The 23,728-nt window shown below is 32.4% G+C and overlaps 1 protein-coding gene across 4 annotated transcripts in view; it reads left to right on the top strand.

Moving 5' to 3' along the window:
• Positions 1 to 23,728, top strand: part of LOC133171952 (homeobox protein cut-like 1) — a 52,924-nt gene that overhangs the window by 24,066 nt on the left and 5,130 nt on the right. For 2 of the 4 annotated variants that reach the window (XM_061306746.1, XM_061306748.1), the window contains 13 exons: positions 1 to 36; positions 879 to 946; positions 3,340 to 3,472; positions 6,773 to 6,839; positions 13,936 to 13,984; positions 14,935 to 15,105; positions 15,202 to 15,276; positions 18,019 to 18,125; positions 18,501 to 18,658; positions 19,266 to 19,847; positions 20,445 to 20,617; positions 20,791 to 21,838; positions 23,211 to 23,696. The exon at positions 1 to 36 is cut by the window's left edge and continues 102 nt beyond it. In XM_061306746.1, coding sequence (XP_061162730.1) covers positions 1 to 36; positions 879 to 946; positions 3,340 to 3,472; positions 6,773 to 6,839; positions 13,936 to 13,984; positions 14,935 to 15,105; positions 15,202 to 15,276; positions 18,019 to 18,125; positions 18,501 to 18,658; positions 19,266 to 19,847; positions 20,445 to 20,617; positions 20,791 to 21,838; positions 23,211 to 23,696 — 3,153 coding nt within the window. The remainder of the gene's footprint in view (positions 37 to 878; positions 947 to 3,339; positions 3,473 to 6,772; positions 6,840 to 13,935; positions 13,985 to 14,934; positions 15,106 to 15,201; positions 15,277 to 18,018; positions 18,126 to 18,500; positions 18,659 to 19,265; positions 19,848 to 20,444; positions 20,618 to 20,790; positions 21,839 to 23,210; positions 23,697 to 23,728) is intronic. The other 2 variants (XM_061306747.1, XM_061306749.1) reach the window with 2 other exon arrangements.

Here is a 23,728-nt window from a genome sequence, read left to right as displayed (position 1 = left end):
AATACAATCACGAGTTTGCTGAGGTTAAGAATCAAGGTAAAAGTTAAAATTATGCCACCATTTTCTTAAATTGTGATTTTATATTTTGAACACAACATGGCTCTGTTAACAGATCTTTTTTTTTCCTTACATGTCCCCAGATTTGTTGATTATGTAAAGCTTTTAACCTTTGAACATTTAATTTTCTCAATGCTTGTTATTAGTGATAATTTTTGTGACATTTTATATTGTGTCTCAAGGTTGTAATCAGCTGTTTTAGTATTTGTTAAAAACATGCTGTATGGGAAAGAATCATTTAATATATTTTCATGATACATTGTTTTACGTACTATACCACATGCATTTAGAGTCCCTAAATTAGGACAGAAAATGTGAGGGAAAATTCTAAAACTTCTCAATTCTTCCTATATATCCATTTCCAAACACTACATGAAGTGTTGAGGACTGGACTAAGAAATGGGACATAGTGTTTAAATCACACATTCTGTAATCAATAAGTGGATACAGATTGAACCCTATTAATCTGTTGTACGTGTGTAATCCGTGTGTCTTACTTGCTGATATTTTAAGTCAGATGTTGATTTTGTGACATATAAGATATTGAAAGGAGATAATTCACAGAGATATTAATCTTTTCCATGAAGTATCAGATAGGGGGGACTTATGGGAGGGAGAGGCTCAATAAAATCTCCTCCATCTATCACTCTCTGATATTCTGTACCCTAACCCTTCTATTTATTGGCAGGAAAAAAAATCAGGAATGATCACATAGTACACATTGTTTTACCTGCAATAAATGGCCAGAACCTATGAAATTTATTTCTGAAGTAAATGTGATGGCCATACTCTTTGTCTACAATATATTGTAACTTTTGTAGAGGTGACAATCAAGCAGCTGAGAGACAGACTGAAAGAGTGTGAAGATAAGATCGAGGCAACTGCAGAGGTAAAAAGGGAGGCAACTCTAGAAGTCTGATCATGTGATTTAAAAATAAGACAATCAGGGAGGGAGGGTGTTTTTGGGAGTTTATTTGAAATGGCTAGTTGTCCTCGTGACAAATGTGACTTTTTGATTGATAAATCAGGCATTTTAAGAGACTTTGGTAATTATCAATTAATCAAATGTTTAATGAACCAATAATTTAAATTTATGTTGAAAGGAGAGTGGCCAGCCATCCATCACTTGCTAATGAGATGAAATCAATCGTGAATGTTTTCTATCAAACTGTAGATTCTCTTAGTGTAGATAAGATCAAGTCAAACTTTAAAACTAGACCGTATTTTGTAACTTTAATTGTATTATTCCCAATTTATTTCACAATATTTTCAAACAATGTGATAATTTTGTCCCCTGATTAAAAATTAATCTCTATATTTTTTGATAGTCCTCATTTTATTGTTATCACTAGTAAATAATTTAATTCTAGATTTTTGAAATTAAAAATATACTGTTAATCTAAATAAAACTACAATTATCCAGGGATGTTGAAATGATGAATGATTTCTCTGTTAGTAACAGACTGTTTTGGTATGTTATACATATACAGTGTATGAGCAATTATTTATTGTCATAAGTTTCACCATTCTTACTAGATCCTATTTAATGAAAAATTTGTGTAAATTTCTAAGAGGTGTCAGTTATGTATATATTCATAATTAAGCATTCCAATTCCCTTTTTTTTTTAATTTCTTTGCATTATGTATTTATAAAGTTTAATGTTTTTAAGTTCTTTTTCTCGGTAAGCTACCCATTTTTCAAAAATCATTTCCGAAATAAATTTCCTGATTTTGATGATGTAATTTTATCATGTAATATGCTGAGAAAGTTGTGAAGGCAATATTAATTAAAGCTAGAGTAAGTTATAATGTAGATTAAAAGAAAACTTTAGGGGATATCTGAATGAACCAGGAATTAATAAACTGGATTATTTTTTGGTATTTCTTTAAATTTTGAAATCAGATTTGGTAGTTAGAAAATGATAAACAATGTTTTGAAATGGTTGGTTTTTATTTCCGCAACTTAAATGCTACAGTGTCTGAAAATTTTAATTAAATTTTAACATTTTTTTCTGTAAATATTACATAATTAATTGGTTGAAAAAGTAGAAAAGAGTTTTCTTTAAATTTATTAATTAACAAGAAGCTTGAAGTGAAGTATTGAAGACAAATGTGTTAACAGCATTTTAGACAAATTTGGTGACAAGCTTTGGTATGTGATGATGTTTCTCCGATCACAGGAAATGTTAGTCAGGATATCTCTTGTATTTTACTAATCAATATTATGCCTTCAACACCCTAGGCTGTGCTGAGCATTTTTCTTCTTTTGTAAAGATTTTTTTTTTTAAACTGTCATTTAGTGTTAGGTTTTCCTGAATTTTTAAATAATTATTTTGGGTGGGATAACAAGTTTAAGTGAAAAAAAATTCTGGAAAGAAATGAAGGTTTGGAGGATTCATCTATCTCCTTACTCTCCCCCCCCCCCCCCCCCCCCCACAAAAAAAATAATCATTATGGCAAAGGCTTATTAGAGTCTAAATTATGTTAAACAAATAATCAATACATTTCATTAATTTTTCTATATATATTTGTAAATTCTGGATAATGTGTGATCAAGATATAATCCTTTTGAATTAATTATATATATATATATATATATATCGTGTGATTTCTCTTCAGAGCAGTTGACATACTTGTATATGCAGTAGTCTCTGAGACAAAACTAGTCGTGAAAATGATAAACCATTAAGATAAATTTCAGCTAATATAACATGAATTCAAGTCATAATTTTAATACTTAAGAAAATGAATTACATGTATAACATAAAATGAAACTAATATTTAATTTTTGATCTGAGTTAAATAAAAATAAATGTAGTATATAAATGTAGCATACATCTTTTCCCTTCATGTTCCACAATAGATATTAAGTCCTCATATAGATAATTAATAAAGAGATATTCCAGTGACATTAATTGTTGAATGAGTGGTCAGCCTTGACCAACAAATGCTTGAGCGACTGTCACATTGATTCTTGGTTTTTCGAGGGTCTGATACTTTGCGCTCATTTAACAGTCACGCATGGCTGGCTAATACGATAGTGAACAGGGAATCAATCACACGGCAGTACGTATGTATGTTAATCTATTTCCCTGGCACTCTCAAACTTGTTGGACACCTGCTGACACCTTGGTCCTTCTGATTTCAAACTTTGATCATTTCACTTTTAGGACTTTTTTTACCCATCAATAGTGATTTTTGATTGGACTTGATTATTTTCAGAAAAATTTATTCTTGTACAAATTTTGTTCATAAGTTAATCGGACTGATTGTGCATATTAGGCCAGAAGCAAAGAAAAGGAAAGGGAACTGCAGCGAGTTTTTACGGAAAAAGAGAGACAGCTACAGGAGACACAATTGTCCGTGGCCAAGAAGCTCGGGGAAGCTGAACAGAAGGTTGCTTCTTTACAAAGCGGTAGGTGTATAGTGTCTGAATGAGGAGTCGGTAGTAGGTGGTGGACAAAACTAACTCCCCCAAAACAAGCCTGATTCATAAATGTTAAAATCCATTAATTTCTTCCTCTCTTAGAGAAGTTGACTTGTGGGTGTTGTTGTTAGAATGTTTATTATGTTTTATTGTTTTCATTTTGAAGAGAAGTGAAATATTTTGAAGTCTCATTCCTTTAACATTATAATTTTAATAGTTATTTTGAAGACATTTTTGTTTTCTTTTTCATTTTTTAAAAAATTTGAAATTGATATTTTCAATAAATATAAAATTATCATTAGAAACAAATAATAACTATAAGTTGTAACTCTATAGGCAATTTCAATTTTAGGTCTTTGGATTAAAACGATGTACATTTTTAAAATGCACAAATTACTATACTAATTTCTAAACCTAAATAATCTAAACTCAAAATCTTCAACTAAGATAAGATTTTTATTTCAATTTAAAGTTTTCTAGTTCATTAAGAAAGGATTTTTTTAAAAGTATTTTTCTGGCATTATTTTATTTACATGTATCTGCTTAACTAAATTAATTTATAGAGAACACAGCAGCCGTTGACTTTGATTCATGGGTTTGAGAATGGTCATTTCAAAGAAAAGAAAACATTTTATATTTGTAATGTGTAGAATTTAAAAAAAAAAAAAAAATACAAGTCATAAAAAAAATGTTGTGTTTAAAAATAATTGACACTAAATCTATATCTACCAGTATTAAGTTTAGTTCTGTATTTCTGTGTTCAAAAAGGAAGATAAATAAATGTAAATTTAAAGCAATTTACTTGCCTCTAGATCAGTCATAATTTGGAAGGGGAAAAAAACCCATTAAATTCTCCACTTTTTTCACTGATCCCCATTTTCTTCACACATAAGACAATTTCACTCGATAAAATACCAGTAAGTTTTACATCAACTGTGAAAATTTACCAAATGTTCACCATCAAGAGAAATACATGTATCACCAACACAAGCATGCTCGTAATGGAAGCTCAACATTACTATCAGTTTTGTTTTTTTAATTTCACTGTACACAAGAGATGTATTAAAAAAAAGAAATCTGGCTTGCCGGCGACAGTGGTTTTCTGGTCTGTTACGTTTAGTATGACCCAGATGTAGTTATGTTGTGTCCAACAAAAAAAAAGTCACAAGCATTAGACACTGTGTACATTATGATGAGAAATTGCTTATGATACCAAACTACACCATTTATAACACTAAAGCTGCATAATACTCAGAGATATTGAGTAGGCAAGATTAAAATAAACAAATTCATTTTAAAAAGATCAACTATAATTCAGAAGAATGCATTAATTTAAAAAAAAAACTTTATGAAGGAAGGAAAAAATCTCAGTATTTTATTTCTTCCTCATTTTATGTAAACTTAAAATATATTAATAAGAAAAATGGATTTAAAAAAAAAAATTTTCAACTATTATATCTAAGTGAAAGTACATGTAGTTAAAGAAGAAACTAGTTTTTTTTTTTAAATAATACATGTACCATGTATCTTGAATTTGTTTAGGATGGATGTTCAAGAAAAATTGAAATTGTCGAGTGAAGTTTATTTATAATTATGTATATATAATTAAAACTGTCAGGGATACTTGTATAGAATTTTCCCTGGTTTCTATATGTGAGCATACAAATATCAGTTATTTTCTCTTTAAGTAAACACAAATTACACTATCTTTGCTAAATTTCAGTGTTTTTAGATTCTGAAGAGAAGTAAACCAAAGTGTTCTGTAATTAGAAAAAATAAGTGTTAATTGATAAACTTGATAATTAATTATTTTAAAACACTCAAATAAAATCTTTCAGATAATCAAGCTGGATTTTATTTAATAATATCATTTGATTTAAATTAGATTGAGAGAATTAAAAAAAAAATCTTAAATCGAATTTCATTATAACAGTTTAGAACATTCAAAAAATCATTTAGTCTCTTCATTATTTTTACTGCATTGTTAATTTTTTTTTTAAGATGTTGAAAGCAACAAAAGTGATCTATTGGAGGATCACATGTATTCAGTCTCTTACATGGTCAGAATATAGATATCAATGGGATCATATATTTGTTTATGCTTATGTCGAATCAATGTCATTTTCTATGAATCTGACACATGCTGCTCTATCCTGGCAAGTGTCAACAGATCTGATTTACATAGAAAGCATATTAATTGTGGTTGCAATTATCATAAATTAATATCACTTTTGTCTAATTTATTCACAATGAACATATGATTTAAAATTTTGATTTGATTTTGTATCATAAAGTCAATCAAATTTGTAAATATTTATTATGAAAATTGAAAGATTTTGATAAGTTGATGTTTCTCGTTGATTTATTTTTTGCAGTAAAATAAAATGCGTTGTCTGATGGAAGAATTTAACAAACACTCTAACGTCTTTGAGTAGTAAATGATACTGCTGTGAGGTTACCAATTTTTGTTGGTGGTTACCAATGTGGTAAATGTGTATGTATTGGAATTTACCACATGCCAAAAAATTTTTTTTAAAAGGGATAGTTGTGAAACAGTCCATTTTGTATAAGGTCGAAACAAACAATATGATAACGTTACGGCTGTATGATAATTTATGTTGCAAACTCAGGCTAGGAATTTCTTAATGATGGTGAATTAATAGCAAAGAGGACACAAGAAATTGATTGGCTGTCAGACATAAATCGTGGCCCACTGTCAACAATTACCGAAATTGACAGAGGGATGACCCACCATTGTTCTAAGTTATTTGTGGATGGGCCGATATGGACATTATATCATTAAGAAGGAGAGGAGTTGATATTGACAGAAACTGTGAAATTGACATGCTGGGTCAAGGAGTGAATTCAAATGCAGAATAGTGTATATTTCATAAACAAGGTCAATTATATTTAGACTCTGCTGATTTTTAATTGGACGCTAAAAGAAATTAATGCCAATCAGTAATTTTTTGTTTCAATTTGGTATTCCATTTTGATCAGCATGCTATCATTTTAGTGCAATCCATCGAATGAGCACCTGTGATTTATTTTGTGTAGCTCTGAGGTGATCAACAGGATTTTAGGCTTCTAAAATTACATAATCTTGATTCATTTATGATAGGAATTATCAGAATTAAGCGTTAGTCAAAGTCGATATGGGAGATACAAGTACCAGGTATGGGCCTGTCATTGTATGCCAACAAAATATGTGCTGCATATGCAAGCATGATTGAACTTAATTTTTATTAAATGCACATTTTTTCTTATTTTTATCTCTGTTTTCTTTAGCACTAGAAAATGTGCAGTCTGAGTTGTTTGAAGTCAAAGCCAAGTATGAAGAGGCCACAACAGCCAAGTAAGTACTAGCCATTCTGAAACTGCTACTGGGATTCACCCAGAACCTCAATCACTGTAGCTTCTGCGAGACTTTAAGTTCTCTTTAATTCTGCCAAGAACTTTGACTATTGTATGACCAAAATAAACTGTGGCAACAGAAAATTTCACAGAGGTGTTAACCACAAACAACATGTGCTAGGGCATTAATTGCTTTTGTTTTGCATGGAAATGAATTGTTCGAGATCCTTCAGTAGTGTGGATCCTGAAAGTCATTAACACTTAACGGCATAAAAATTTTTAAGACTCAAACAAATCTTAATTGCGTTTCAAAAATTTAACTACTAGTATTTCTCTGAGATATTTTCTTTACAAATTTTATTTCCAAATATTATCCTTTCTTATTTTGTCAATGTATTTGGCATATAGCTGAGAGATTATCTAACTCCTTATTCATTTAAATCTAAAATGAAATTTTTCAAATTAAAATAATTTTATGAAATACGCTCTTGTCAGATAAAATAATTTTATTCATAAAGAAAAATGTGTGAAACAATTGATGTTTTAATTCAAAGCAAAGTGAACTTGTCCTGATTTCCCAACATATACAGTTATATTTATGGAATCAATTAACAAAGATATATACTGTAAATATGACAACTTTGTGTCCCATTAATATACCAAGATATTGGTTTCTTATGTTTTTCTTGTCAATAACAAATAGAGCCTTTATTGATTTGTATTGTCCGATCTGTCCGCTCATTGATTTTTAGTTGTCTACCGGTCACATACATGGTCATTACGTGAACCTTCAGTCGTCATATGTCCAGTTATTGATTTATATTGTCTGGTTATTGATGAAAGCTCTGATAGGTCCTTCACGGAACCTGTCAATGTTTGCTTAATTGGTTCTGATGTACAAGACAATCGCTGTAATACTGCTCCCTTGTTCGTCATTATGTTCAAAGTCCTGCAGGCATCCCAGGACAAATGCACATCCTGTCAAGGCATTTGTAGCTCCCTGTGATTGTTTTTCTTTCTTTTGATTTTTATGTGTGATTTTGTGATTTTGTTGATGTTGTAAGTGACCCCCAATAATCCCTAACTAGTTTTATATGTTTTTCATGTTTTCTTGACTGATTAGGTTAAAAAGGTGTTGCCATTATTGTGATTCTTGATTTTTACTGGTTGATTTGTGGCAAAATAAAAGAAGATAAAATCTGAATCCTTTCTGGAGTTGTACCTAATATTCCCAAAAAATTTAAAGTGACAGTAAAAATAAATAGAATGTAATGTCTTTTACTTGGAAATTTATCTTTCTTCGTAAGTTGTCCAAAATTAAAGTAGCATTGCATTTTTTCACACATAAATTGGAGCCTGGTTATTGTTTGCCCTTAGAATACTAATTACTGTTCAGATGGTTGTGTCTCTGAAATAAGAAGGCAGCTTTGTAGATTAAGCCATTAATTTCATAGTCCTCTCTCAAAATCTGTCTTCAAAATTATCTTTCTATGCAAATGACATTGTATCTTAAATTCTCTAAACTCTTAATGGTGGATAATAGATGTTTTATACAAATAATGACAGCCAAATTACAGTCCTATTCTCTGTTTTAACAATTACAAATAAAGTATATTTCAAGTCAAGTGAATCTTTGCACAAAAAAATCACAGAAAAAAAAATTTTCAAGATGCAAATAAAGGACAAATTTGGTCGCTGAAGTCATCATTGCTAGTGATAGAGAAATTCTGGCCCTTGGGGCAGTTTGTGAACATTTTTCAGCTAATGTGTCCCTTTGATCATCGGCTCATCTACTTATGTTTTTCGGAATAAAAATGATTATCTCTTTCTTTTTGAGTTAAAATTAATGAATACGCTTAGCTCTTTAATGGTTGCTAGAGGCTGTTCCTTCTAATTGGTAATTTGTCAAACATCAGTTAAACTGCTCAATGTGGTATAGGCCTGCATAGCAAATTCTGTGTAAAATCATTTGTATATTTCATTGTATTGATTATAGAATTTATGAACATGTAATACATGCTGGCAGAATCAATATTTTCATGTTGAATGCCGTGTAGGCTCATTGAGTCTCGATTGTAAACCAGACATACTGGTTCTAACACTGAGGTCATTTTTGTCACTTTTCTGTGTCTCTTGAGAGTTGGAGAGTTCAACAAAGGCGAACAATGAGGAAGATCAAAGCAGAATCTAAAGGTATATATATATATGTATAGCTACAGACATTTTGTCATTTGATGTCATTTTAAACTGCATCTAAAGTGAAGATTTTTTCAATCGAATCAAATTTCATCTCTCAGTTTTCAAACAGTGTTAGAAATGGCATAGTGATTTAATATATAAAATAAATTAAGTCTTATGATAAAGATTTGCAACATTATTGAATGTAAGGCTCTTTGAAGCTTCCCCGCAACGTCAGTAGCCACTGTATGCATTTTTACAAGTTGGATGGAAATGACAAAACTGCAGTATCCATAAGAGTTCTTTACAAGCAGAATTAAAGTCCCTGTGAGAAAAATCAATAATTGATAGCTGAGAATCATTATCCCTGATGTAAAAAATGTTACCATCAGCTCTATACAGGCATCTGACAGAGGCAGAAAAACGGAATATCGCAGATGTAACAGATTATCATAAGCCCGATTTTTCCTGAATAACTTTTAGCTATTGCTGGTAATGGTGTGATGTGGTCTTGTTACAATTTTTAACAAAAAAATGTGCCTCTTAATAGTTTGAAAAATTCCAATATGAAATGGAGAAAAGTTGGGAGGGGGGTGTAATGGAGAAAAAGATGGGCATGTTGTGTAAAAAAAAAATTTCTTATTAGTAGGAGAACTAAATAAAAGAAAAAACAGCTTAATTATATTGCATTCTTTATTGAAGATTAGGTCATTGTGAGTGTGTTAAAATAATTACTCATTTGTTAATTGAGAAGAAATTATTCTTCTATTTAAAATCTTTTCAGATCCCCAGCTGATCAATTATATGATGTCTGTTAAATACTGTTGTTCTCAATAGGGGATGCAGGCACTTTCAATTGGAATCTGTTTTATTGATAGAGCTATTTGCATTTCAATTTTATATACATTTACTGAAAAAGTATTTTTGAACGAAAATCAATATTTGCTTTTAGGATTGAAAATCTGTTTGATTTTAAATATCAATTTCCCTTCAAATCGAACAAAGCAATGGAATATCGGCCAACTAAGCATTTCTGTTTATGAGATTAATGGAAAAGCATTTCATCAGTAAACATTGATTGTGAGTTCTTCTTTAAGAAAGTGTCTTTGTGAGACTGAATTGTTTGTGCTATTTAGGCCATTAGTTTTAATTTTATCGCCTATTCTATCCCTAACTCATTGATTTCTGATGCATCTAATGTATTTGATTGGGAATGCAAAATCAATGAAAAACTATTAAAATTATTTTTGATTTAAATTTATGTACTTAATCTTGGAACAAATAACTCCGATGGATTGGATATCAGATACACAGAGATAAAAATATAATAAACGTACATAAATCTACAGAAAAAACTTATGAAAAAGAAATTTTGTGCCAATATTTGCTGATCAATTTTTTGCTCTATGTCTTTGTTTTTTATGAGATTGTGAATTACAATACAGTTGAACCTTGTTATCTTGAACTTGATGGCCCAAGCTTTAACTTTGAGATATGCAAGGATTTGAGATAATTCATGAGGGTAAAAAAACATAACAAAAAAGTGGTTGGGACTACCAACTCACTTTGACACATAACCCTGGTATTTGAGATATGGGTGTTCGAAATAACAAAGTTAAACTGTATATATTGATATGAAGAGAATTAAAGATTGCTAGCATTGAATAGAGATGTACCCAGAGGATATTATATTTATACCCCACGCAACAAGTTGCGGGGGGTATAATGTTTTTGACCCGTCCGTCAGTCAGTCAGTCAGTCAGTCAGTGTGTCAGTCAGTCAGTCAGTCCGTCAGTCCTGTTTTTTTGTCAGCGCAACTCCTCAGAAACCACTGCACAGAATTTTGTCAAACTTTGCAGATATTTAGGACACAATGTGTAGATGTGCATACTACCAGGAAATTCCGATTCCTTTATTTTTTCTTGGAATTTCGGCACTTTTCAACTTAGATTTTTGGCCATATCTTGAATATAGAGATGAACAGTTTGTCAGCGCATCTCTTCATAAACCGCTGCACAGAATTTGGTCAAACTTTGCAGATACTTAGGACACAATGTGTATATGTGCATACTACCAGGAAATTCCGATTCCATTATTTTTCTGGGAATTTCGGCTCTTTTCAACTTAGATTTTTGGCCATATCTTGAATATAGAGATGAACAGTTGGTCAGCGCAACTCCTCATATACCGCTGCACAGAATTTGGTTAAACTTTGCAGATATATAGGACACAATGTGTTGATGTGCATATTACCAGGAAATTCCGATTCCATTATTTTTTCTTGGAATTTCGGCACTTTTCAACTTAGATTTTTGGCCATATCTTGAATATAGAGATGAACAGTTTGTCAGTGCAACTCCTCATAAACCGCTGCACAGAATTTGGTCAGACTTTGCAGATATTTAGGACACAATGTTTTGATGTGCATATTACCAGGAAATTCTGATTCCTTTATTTTTTCTTGGAATTTCGGCACTTTTCAACATAGATTTTTGGCCATATCTTGAATATAGAGATGAACAGTTTGTCAGCGCAACTCCTCTTAAACCGCTGCACAGAATTTGGTCAAACCTTGCAGATATTTATTACACAGTGTGTAGATGTGCATATTACCAGGAAATTCCGATTCCATTATTTTTCTGGGAATTTCGGCACTTTTCAACTCAGATTTTTGGCCATATCTTGAATATAGAGACGAACAGTTTGTTAGTGCAACTCCTCTTAAACTCTGCACAGAATTTGGTTAAACTTTGCAGATATTTAGTACACAGTGTGTAGATGTGCATATTACCAGGAAATTCCGATTCCATTATTTTTGCCTTAAGAGTTTTGCCTATTATTGAAGAAACTTTCCAGCTAGGTAATAAGGAAATCCACTGGAATCAGCTTTAAATTTTGTAATTAAATTTTATGTGAAACATTTCATGAACTCAAAAGACCCCTATTGATTTTGAGATCAAAATATTAATGATATAACACACACACACACACACACACACCCTCACACACACACAACACACAAAATCTTGGATAGTTCTCAACCCCAACCCCCCACCCCACCCCTCTCAAATTGGTGCTTTGCCTTAAATCATTTCATAAGTACACTATATAAAAACAAATTCATATGACTACATCATAATTTTGTTTCCATCAATTATTTAAATGTGTAAATTGTCATGTGTTGGACATGGACTTATACTCATTAACAAATCGAAATCACTGAGGAATTTAAATAACAGTTTGTCAGCATAACTCCTGCACTGAATTTCCTGAAACTTTGTAGGTATTTCAGACATAATGTATAGATTTGTATATTACCAAGAAATTTTGATTCCATTATTTATCTAGAAACTTCAGCCCAATTAAATTTGTAACATACAAAGATTTGAATGTCCTTATATGCAAGAAGTTTTGATGTGATGATTTTTTGCAAGTAATGCCCCTTTTTGAATAATTATATTGTGTATTTAAAATGTGTTGCATTGTTGAGTTTTGGGGGAGCGTGGGGTATGTGAGCTTGCTCACTTTTTCTTTCATTTGCCAGAGGCAGCTAGTATATATTAATATGGTGGTACATATTTATATCAAGTATCAAAATAAGATCTGAATCGCTTATAGAACTTGATGGAAGACATTCAGAACAGACATTCAAAAATTTCATTATATTGGGTTCTTGTAAGGAGGTGTTAATAGCATTGTTGGTAAGGAATTTAAAGTTCATCTAAGTCCATCAGAAAAATGATATGTTTCATGATGTAAAGTCTGAGAGAAATTTGTTTCTGCTTAGTCTGGAAACGTTAAATGTAAATCCTATCACAAACCTGTTTTAAGTGAACTTTGCAGGTGCAAATGATACATTGGTCATTTTTAAGGATATAGAAAATACCAAATGCAAATTTATTGGAGGTTTTTGTATTTATCAAATTTGATGACGAATATTTGTCACAAAGTGAATACGTTTTTTAGGTTAATTTGAAACCATTCTGAAATTTATGATTCCAATGACTTATAAATTCATACATTTATGTAATGGATTTATGTATATGAATGTAGCATGTGAAATGTTAAATTTGACATGTTTTAAATTTGAATTGAGATGATGACCTAAGTTGAATATTGTGGACTTTCGTTATTAATAACTTGTAATTATCTTACACAAAGCCTGATCAGAATGAATCATAATCGTTGTATTTAATCATGTTTTGAGTTTTTGATGGCCTTTAGTCAAGCATTTCCTTTATCATTTCTTGGTCATTGAACCAGCCTGGTCCACACAGCATTGACGCGAGAGCTCCAAATCACACCTGTTATTTATAGACGCTGGCAGCACTTTATCTTGACTTTGAATGCTTTTGTATATTTCACCAAACTTATGGCCAAAAGCTAAGGTGTAGGGTAGCTGAAGTCTTCATTTATCAAACCCCTTCATATAGACAGGTGACATTCTTTTATTGTGTGTAGTCATTCCAATCCCAATTTGTTTGTCAAACCTTGCTCATCTTGTCTGGTAACCTTTCTCCACCATGTTCAATCTTTATCATAGTCCACTTTTTACTATCTTCATGCTTGTCTAGAAATTTTTCAAAGTGCAATAAAGATGTGCAGGTCTAGAAAAAAAAGTGAAATGAAATGAGACAGGTCAGAATTTCAATTAGTGCAGATTAACAAACAAATTAAGACACTGAGTTTACAAATTGCAAATACAATCCTTGACATGGAGTTTCCTTTTAAGTTGTAAATTGTTAGTTGAATTAACAATATTAATGATAGGAAAATTAATTGCTTCATGTTTTGGAATGTGAATGTAGATAAAAAGTGTGTTTTTGACGCATTTTCAGAAAATGGAGCCAAATAAAAAAAATGTACATACTAGCTAGTGATTAAGAAATCTAAAGTCATGAGATATATTTTTTTTTCAGATCGGATGAAATGGAAATGGTGATGTCCGATTTGGAACGAGCTAACGAGGTATTATGATTATTAACTTCCAGTATAAAATCAAATAGTATTGTGCTTCACCAAAAAATTCTACTTTCTCGGATCTTTAGAATTTAAGGAAAATCTCTTTTATTTAGATAGATCTGTAGATAAATGATATGGTTTACAAAAAGTGAGGATTGTGTCAATTGGTAAAAATGGAGACAGTAAGAAAAAAAAAACAATCTGATGTCATGATCAGTATTAAAGCTTTTGTAAGGATATAGGTTTCTCTGCATTGATTGCCTTTGTTCAAGATGCAGTGAAACATAATCCCTTAAAACTAATGTCTAAAAATGACAGAGGATGATTCTGAAAGTCAGATGATTTTGTCTCTGTAAGGGTGTCCCCCACTTCACTGGTCAGGATCTACTACATTATGTAACAGGAGGGCCACTCTGGTGCCTTACTGCCTCTGATGGTATTGATTGATTTTGCAAGAATGCATCACCCTGAGTATTTAATCAATGTCAAATTATTGATTTGGGGAAGAAAGAAGTATTGAACAGCATGGTATTGATCCGATCTTGACTGAATCACCATTTGTATAAATCCAGTCGCAGCCTTCACATGTCAATTGTATTGTTGCAATAATTTGTCTTTTTGATTTCTGATCAGCGACTGGATTAAGCATATATTTTGCTTGCGCTCTTTGTACCTTTAATAGTTATGCTTGCTTATCTGATGAGGATGAGACAGAAACAATTTATGTGTAATTATCTCTCTAGTATGGACAATTGGGATAAAAAGATATCGCTTGATTTGCTGCAGGAAGGTAACTTAACATTTGCTTTATGAGCTTTTAATTGAGGATGGATTTTCAGGGGATCTCGTTTAGCTGCATCATGATTAGGGTTTTTTTTTTTTTGGTCTTGGACCTTGTCATGTTTCAAAGTCTTTAAAGTATTTATTTTAAAAAATATTTGTATTTTTTTTTTCAGCGAGCTGAGGCATCAGAACGTGAAATAGAGCAGATTAGGACCAGGTTGACGGAGGTGACACAGAAGCAAAAACTAGGGGAGACAAATCAAGAAGCACCAGATATGGATCGTGCCATCGACATGTTCAAGCGATCGGGTCTAGAACATGAACTTGCATCCAAGGAAAAAGAGGTAATTTAAAAAGCTCTTTTATTGTTATTTTATGTTTCTAAAAAGATTTCCTAAAAACTATTTATTTTTCACTAAATTTGAACTTTAAATTTCTAGATTTCACAGTTGGTTGAAGATGTACAGAGATTGCAGGGCTCACTAAACAAGCTGCGAGAAGCTACAACCAGTCAGGTTAGTATTAACCAATCTATAAAACTCTTAAGTTTACCGAAGGCACCACAATGTCGGACCACCAGTGTGTTAGGCTGATTTTGCTGAAAAAGAACTGTAAGTATTCTGCAAGTCAAAAGGTACAGTCAGAGTAAGTGTGAGACAATTTCTGTGTCGGGGATCAAGTCTTAGCTCATATGAATGAAGACCAATGGTAAAAGGGCAATCTTATGATCATATGAATGCAGACCAATGGTAAGAGAGCAGTCTAATGTTCATATAAATGCATACCAATGGTAAGAGGGCAAACTGTTGTTCATATGAATGCATACCAATCGTTAAAGTGCAATCTTTTGTGCATATGAATGCAGACCAATGATTAAAGGACAATCTTTTGTTCAAATGAATACAGACCAGTAGTGAAATGGCAATCTGATGTTGGAGCATGTCAGATAAGTTAGTTACATTTGATAATTAAAAAGTGTTTCAGGAGTTCAGAAGTCAAAGGTCAAATGAATTTACACATATGATATGTTGAGTTGTTTCTTTTGCCAGTGTAGTCATCTGATTAGAAAAAAGTTCAGATATATGCAAGAAAGCTGAATAGTTTGACCATTTAGATAATATAAATGAACTTAAATATTTCTTCTAATTGTTTTAGTAGAAAATTACAAATAATTTTCCTAAAACCATAATTATTACGCAGAGAGAACATTTTCCTGTCAAGCAGAAAAGCTGGAATCATAAATCAAGTTTATTGTTTCATATATTATGCCAAAATACACAATTTTTTTCGACCACAGTCTGATTTATTTTTCGGAATGGTAGTTTATCAAATATGTAATTTGGGAGTATGTAAATGAAAGTGGTAGTCTTGTCATTTTTAACAACTAACATGTTTAATTGAATTCTCATATTCTAGTTAGGTAAAACTAAACATGCTTTCCATAAAGAAGGTGACTTTTCCAAGGTTGAATTTTTAACGCAAAAATTGTAAAACAAAGATTTTTTTTTTCTTATGCAAACACTGGGCTTATTAATTAAATTGTGATTAAATATGCAGTATAAAAACAATAACTGTTAACAATTGCTTGAATTGTCATTTTTAGGAGAGTGGGTGATCCTTTTTAATTTTTCTGTGTTTTCTTTCATATTCACCAAATGGGAAAAAAATAATTAAAATAAAGATTGATCAATATTTAAACTTTTAAATAATTGACTTTCATAATTAATGAAAGGTTTTTTTTTTCAGTAATGATAGATTCAGTTATATATTGGCATGTCTTCTAGGAAACCAGTTATATAAATGATTAATATTAGAAAATGTACTGGCGTATCAAATCTTGCGACAGTAAAAAAGATAGCTATATTTCCTAGGGAGTGTCATGATGGCAGATATTCTACAATATTCAGTTTCTAGTATTGATTTTTTACAAAACTATACAATGGTAGTTGATGTGAAATCAATGTTGGAAGGCTATTGATTTTTGGTTTTATACATCCCAATGCAAGATGATCTATATTTGACGGCAAAATAGATTTCAGAACTCCTGCATATTAGACAAGATCCCCGAGTTACCATAGAAACAGTATTTTTATTGATTATGTATTGACAGTTACAAACAACTAATCGTGCATGCGATTGTTTCTCCGATCAATATTTTGTGTTTCAATTTCCCCAGAGAAAATTGAAGAGAAGGGGCTTTAAAGATTAGACTTTGTTATGCTTATGTGCACGTTATTTAGACATTTCAGATTATCTGAGTAAGAGAAATTAATTTAACACTTTACAAAATTTATCAAATTAAAATTGTTTGTGGAATGATGTGGTACAAGTAAATTGTGGCCTAGATATGAATGTATAGATAAAAGAAAAAAAAAAGACTTTCTAGTGAAATATGTTAAGATGATAATGGACATTAGATCACAAACAAATATACAATGTAATTATGGGGCTCATTAACTTTGATATGATTATTAGGAAAAATATCAGATGAATCTAATGGCTAATCCATAACAAATAGCCATGCTTCACCATACCACACAGTTGATATTGAAAATGATAATAGTTTATCTTAAGAGAAATGCACAGACTAAACAATACATAAGCTAGGGTTCAAGATTTTTACATGTTACATGTATATCAACTAAAGAGTTGATCATTTTTGTTCTTGACTGACATGTTTATCAATTATATTATCTGAAAGGACTTTGAATACATTTTTAGCATCATTGATTTAAGATTACTTACTGCCTAGAATTCATTTTAAACTGAGGACCAAAAATCAATATATAGATTAACAAGTTATTTAAAATCAATGAATCAATATTCAGGTCTGTAGAATTGATTATTCTGAATGTTAGAGCTCACAAATGGATTAAAGCAAATGAATTTTTATTTGTTTTGCTTTTGAATTCTGAACTGATCGGGTTTTGATAAAATGCAGTAGTGATCATTTGAAATATTGATTGATCACCACTGCCAATGTGTAATGTTCCACTATAGTAACATCTGGTCAGACTTGATCTATGAGCCAGACAAAATCTGGTGAAAATCATTATCTGTTATTACTCTACTAAAATTTAACAAATATTAATTTAGACTTGGAAATTAACAATTTTTAACCGTGAGTCAAGAAGAATAAAATTGTCAAATTTTAAATCAATGTTTCATCATTTGATTAGTCATATTATATATTAATTTAAATGGTTGAATTTAATCTTTGAATTCAATTTATATTCAAAATCAAATGTCTGGTTTAGGTTTCCAAGCTTGAAGATGAACTGGCTTCAAAAAATCAGGCCTTCAAATTACTGGAAGAGAAGATAAAATCTCAGGAAGACTATGAAGAAATCAAAAGGGAACTCAGGTAATTAGTTTAAACTTGAGTAATTAGATGAAGGGGAAGTTCATGTAACACTCTTCAAGAAAGAAAAAATTGTGCTATTGAGATTTTTTGTGCTGGTTGAAATACAGAGCCATATTTCAGCCAATTAATGGGGTACTTGTGGATCAATGCTTGATAAACTTTTGTAACATGAAGATCAGGACTGATTGGGATAAGACTTTAATCAGGAAAAAAAAAACTGTTTTCATTTGTCAAGAAAATGTTAAGATTAAAGGATGAAAAAGACACAAAGTCATTTAAGGTTTGTTATAATGTCAGCTATTGAATGATTTAAAAACCTCAAAGCTCTCAATACACCTGCTTCTTGTATCTAAGATGAAATATTGTCTCTTTCAGTGTGATGAAATCTATAGAATTTTCCAACAACAAGCTGGGGTCGGATGAGCCTGATGGAGACATTCAGCCAAAGTCTTTGGAAGTCTTACTCTTGGAGAAAAACAAAGCACTGCAGTCTGAGAACACAGTACTTAAAGTCAACAACAGTGATCTCTCAGGTATGTCTCGCATGTGTTTGGAAGTAATGTAGATATAGCTGGCCATCATTTCACACCCTGATTCATATGAAGAGGAGTTCAGGGGAGGTAACAAGTATTACACAAAGACTTGTTACCTCCCTTGCACAGAAAATCTTGCAGTTTCATTTGTGAATTTAAAAAAAAAATCTTTCAAAGTCTTCCAATTCTCAAAATGGAATACATTTATAAAAGACTTCTGTTCATCATTTTCCAATAGCTAGAATTTTTTTTACTGACGGTTTGGTTTTCTGTACTAACTGCAGCTGAGAAAAATCATTTCATTCTTCAAGACTGCAACACATTCTGAAATATTATTTCTTTATTTTGATATATATGGAAGAAAGGTGTACTGGCCATGAAATGCAAATTGAATCCAAAACCCTTCCCAAAATATTCCAAAATGTTTCTTAAAATTTGTTTTTACGGCATGCAAGGCAAAAAAAAAAAAAGAAGAAGAAATAAAAAAATGCATGTCAACAAAATTTGCTATTTGCTGCTATTTTTATTGGAAGACCATGATTTAACCAGCCAGCTTTTTTTAATCCAAAAATAAGCTTTCATGTGCATTATTGCACCTTTCTTTCAGGGACGACAACACCTGCCCTCTCTGAAAATGCTGCTGCATTTGCATCCATGCTAGGAGAAGAAATAGCTTCATCCTATCAACGCCAAAATTCATCCAGAATCTCAACTCCCTCTTCACCTCCAACGCCATCTAGCAATGGCATTAAAGAAGAATCAGTTCCTGAAAAAATTAATCCCAAGAGACCCATTTCACTAGAAAGAATGCCCAGTGTATCAGGGGAGAGTACTCCCAGTCTCCCACCCCCACCCTCACCTCAGTTTTTCTCGTATTTAAATGGACATGGACTCCCAAATTATATGAGTATGTCCATGGGAAAAACTGACCCTAGTAATTCACAAGGAATAGACACTTCTTTAGTGGCCAAAACTGTTAGAGAACTTCTCAGTATTCATAATATTGGACAACGTTTGTTTGCCAAGCATGTACTTGGGCTATCACAAGGCACTGTGAGTGAACTTCTGTCGAAGCCCAAGTCTTGGGACAAGCTTACTGAAAAAGGACGCGAATCGTATAGGAAGATGTATGCCTGGGCCACAGATGAAAGGAATATTATGGCACTGAAGGCTATTTCACCAAAGAAAGGTGTGTATATTTAGTTTGTGATGTACATGTATGCATGAACAGAAACTAATAAAAAGCATATATTAAAGAACATAACAAGGTGATACATTTATCTTTTTTTCAAGTTGCATTTTTAAGAAATTGCATGATTTTATTTAAATAAATATCATTCACAAGCTTGTTTGAAAATTTTGTGATAATATTTTCTCATTATAAGAGCATGTATGATCAAAATTGAATGTACACTGTAAATTAGGGAGGACTTGCTGACAGTGTATGTGGAATATATTGCCTGGGTTAATATCATTCATTGGTGAAAGTTAATCAGCAGCATCTTCATACATTTTATGTACAAGTATCTGGATATATTATTAAATTATTATTATTTGCCTGCATTTTTCGAAATTTTTTTTTTTCAAATTTTAATTTTTTTTAAATCATAAAAAAAAATAAACATTTTTTTAATTCTTTATTTTATTATTCAGTGTCTTTCTTTTATTATTTTTTAAGATTATTTGGAATGAATTTAAATTATTTAAACATATTTTTTTAAGAAGTAAAATTTGATACATTGCATTGTAAGAATCCAGGCAATAGTGGGCCACTTTCTGATTGCAGCGAGTCGCTCGGCCCTAGGGCTAAGGTCAGTCTTTAACCCAATGTTCCCCTTGACAGGCCCCACCACCCTGGTACCCAGCGTACAGAGGGAAGACTCCCAGACAGAGGAGAGAATTACTCAAATTCTGAATGAAGCTCAGCAGGCTATGCAATTTAAAAAGGCTATGGAACAGGTATTATTTGTTCTTCACAAAAATTTACATACTAGAAAAGAGAAAATTCTTAGACTTTTCTGAAGACAGTTATATCACTGTCTTTAAAGAGGACAAAAAGTTGGAAAAAAAATTTTAAAAAAATTAGCAAGTCTGTTTACATCAGGTTACATTTGAAATTGTTATTGTTGCAGCAACAAGTGGCACATGCCATGGTAAACAGTTACTATCAGCAGGAAATGACTAGGCTAGCACAGGTGACAGCACAACATGGCCTGCCATCCCCACATGGCTCTGCATCTTCAATCATGACCAGCTCAGGGTCAATTGCTCTGCCGCATCCTAAAGATTTGGAGCAACATCGCAGGCGTGAAAGTGTGGAGAGCCAGGGATCAGCCAAAGAAATGGTAGAGAGGATCTACAGACAGGAATTGTTAAAACTGGCTCAGGCTGCCGAGAGTGCTGGAAACATTGCAGCTGTTACAATGTACCAGCAGGAGCTAGCCAGATTGGCACAGAATGCCCAGAAGGGTGACGCAGAGCCTGGAGAAATCAGACGATCCCGAGGATCACCCGGAGAGCATCAAGAGGTCAGCATCAAGCTGGAGCCCTGTGATGTATCTGCTGATGATGCACATGGACCCATCGATTTGAGCAAGAACAGCACTAGCTCAGCTCCAACTACCCCTACATCTAACAGCTCCATCAAATCTCCTTCTGAGTCTTCACATCGTCCTGGAAGTGCCTTCATGCCATTTCGCCAAAAGATGAATGGGCATGAGAGTAATTTGGAGAATCATGTACCATTTGGGCAGCAGTCAGAATGCATATCACCCTTACAGAGAATGCAGAACATTGCCAACTCACTAATGTCCAGACCACATCTGGTTTCATCTGCCAAACCCCTCAAGGCTGTACTGCCACCCATCACTCAAGATCAGTTTGATAAATATTCCAACATGAATACAGATGATCTTGTGAAACAGGTGAAAGAGACCCTGAGTCAGTATTCCATTAGCCAGCGGCTCTTTGGAGAAAGTGTCCTTGGGCTTTCTCAAGGCAGTGTCAGTGATCTCCTGGCTCGACCCAAACCCTGGCACATGCTAACTCAGAAGGGGAGAGAACCCTTCATCCGTATGCAAATCTTTCTAGAAGATACAGAAGCAATCCCTAAATTGGTAGCCTCACAGTATCACATCCCTCCAGACAAATTGATGAGGGGCAGGAATCAGCAGGAGATGGGTATGTTTACAGTTTTGATGATTTTTTTTTAATTTACCTTTAATCATAAACTTCATGAGAATGAAATTTTTTTTTTGAATATTTTGTCTCAAAATATATTATGAATACCATGATGTTACCATATATACTCCCTTGCAAAGTATTCTAACAAGCATGACTGCTAACAATTTGTACATGTATAATATATACTGCCATAACCTTGTCAAAGTGAAAGAGAATAGCCTCAAATGCATATAACAAGTGTATATCAATGTGCTGTGGTCCTGGCTGTGTCTGCCCGGATCAGATGTTTTGATTGGTCATCTCTGAGCATGTGACCTGCTACAGATGGACGTTTATTGGACCATGCATGACTGCTGAGCTAAAACCAAAACCTGGCTGGTTTTTTTTTTTTGTTCATTTTATTTTCCTGTAAACCTGCTATAATAAACCATGTATACAAATACATACTAATATTCATATATGCAGATTTGTACAAGCTTATATGGCCTCATACCCAGAACATATACTATCAACAATATATTCAAGATTAGAACCATAATTTAATTAAGAATAAAATCTTTTAATTCTAAATTTTTTAAGAAAATTGAAAACCACAAAATTGATAATTAGCATAAGATTGCCAAGCTTTGTCCTAGGGTTGCTCTTTTTGACCTCCTTCCCATTACTACAAGACAAGATTAATGATAAAACTTCCACATTATAAAGGACAATGCCTCTGTGTAGAACAAGGTTAAAGCTGTTCCTAGGAACCTCTAAAACGATAGATATTAAGGTCAGTCCCGATTAGAGCAGTACACCTGACAAGAAATTATCATCAATCAGTGTTTTGTTCCAAAAATAATTAATGAAAGCTTGACAGTCTGAAAGAACCAGAACCAACTTTATTTTAAAAGCTTTTATAATTGTTGACAGTTATTGTCAGATAAATTTTGTAATGAAATGTACCATTAAGATTATTTTGTCAAAAATTAAATCATGTTTTTGAAAAAGATTTAAATACAACTGTAATTAAACTTTCATTGTTTTAAAGTCATAATGTATACCCTTCTATATGCACATTATTTTTCTGTTTTGTATGAGCACAAATGTTAGATTCACCCAGTTTAATGGAAAAATTTACATTCAAATTTATGAATTATTTTTATAATCCAGATTTTGTCAAATTATGGCTGCTAAGAGCATGAAAAGCTAAATTATTTATGGCAACTTATAATCCTGCTTCTTGTTTTAATACTGTAAATGTAGCTTATGTAACCCATTTAACCCCAAACATTTCTGTTTACCTTTAGTTATCTAAAGTTTTAATAGATTTTTGAAAGCAAAAAAAAAAAAAAAACCCTATCAAATTTTGCTTTTTCCTCCTTGCTAGTTTCCCCCTCATCTGACAAGTTGCCAAGTAGTAACCATGGAAACAGACCACCAGTTTCTAGCTCGACTCGCCTTGCTCCTGAGTCAATCCCAAACTCGCCGCTACCATCCCATCATCAGCTCCCTCCTCCGTTTCACCCAGTCCACCACACCCCCACCCACCACTTCAGCCATCCACCCTACAGCTGGGCTCCATTTTCCTACCCTTCATCCATGCTAGAGGTTGTTGCCATGACATCTGAGATAGACACACTAGAGTTGACCTCCAGAGTCAAGGATGTTTTACAATTTCATAACTTAGGACAAAAATTGTTTGGAGAGGCAGTTCTTGGTTTGTCTCAGGGCTCAGTTAGTGAGCTTCTGTCCAAACCTAAACCATGGCACATGCTCAGTATCAAGGGCAGAGAACCCTTCATCAAAATGCATTTGTGGCTCAGCGATCCTCATAATGTAGACAGACTCAAACATTATCAAAATGAGGTCAAAGGTAAAGGTCACTGTGGCATATATATTATTCAT

This window comes from Saccostrea echinata, unplaced genomic scaffold, assembly GCF_033153115.1.
Source record: "Saccostrea echinata isolate AGI-Se365-2 ecotype Australia unplaced genomic scaffold, CSIRO_AGI_Sech_v1 ptg000054l, whole genome shotgun sequence".
Lineage (NCBI taxonomy): Eukaryota > Metazoa > Mollusca > Bivalvia > Ostreida > Ostreidae > Saccostrea > Saccostrea echinata.
This window is presented reverse-complemented; position numbering and strand designations above follow the sequence as displayed.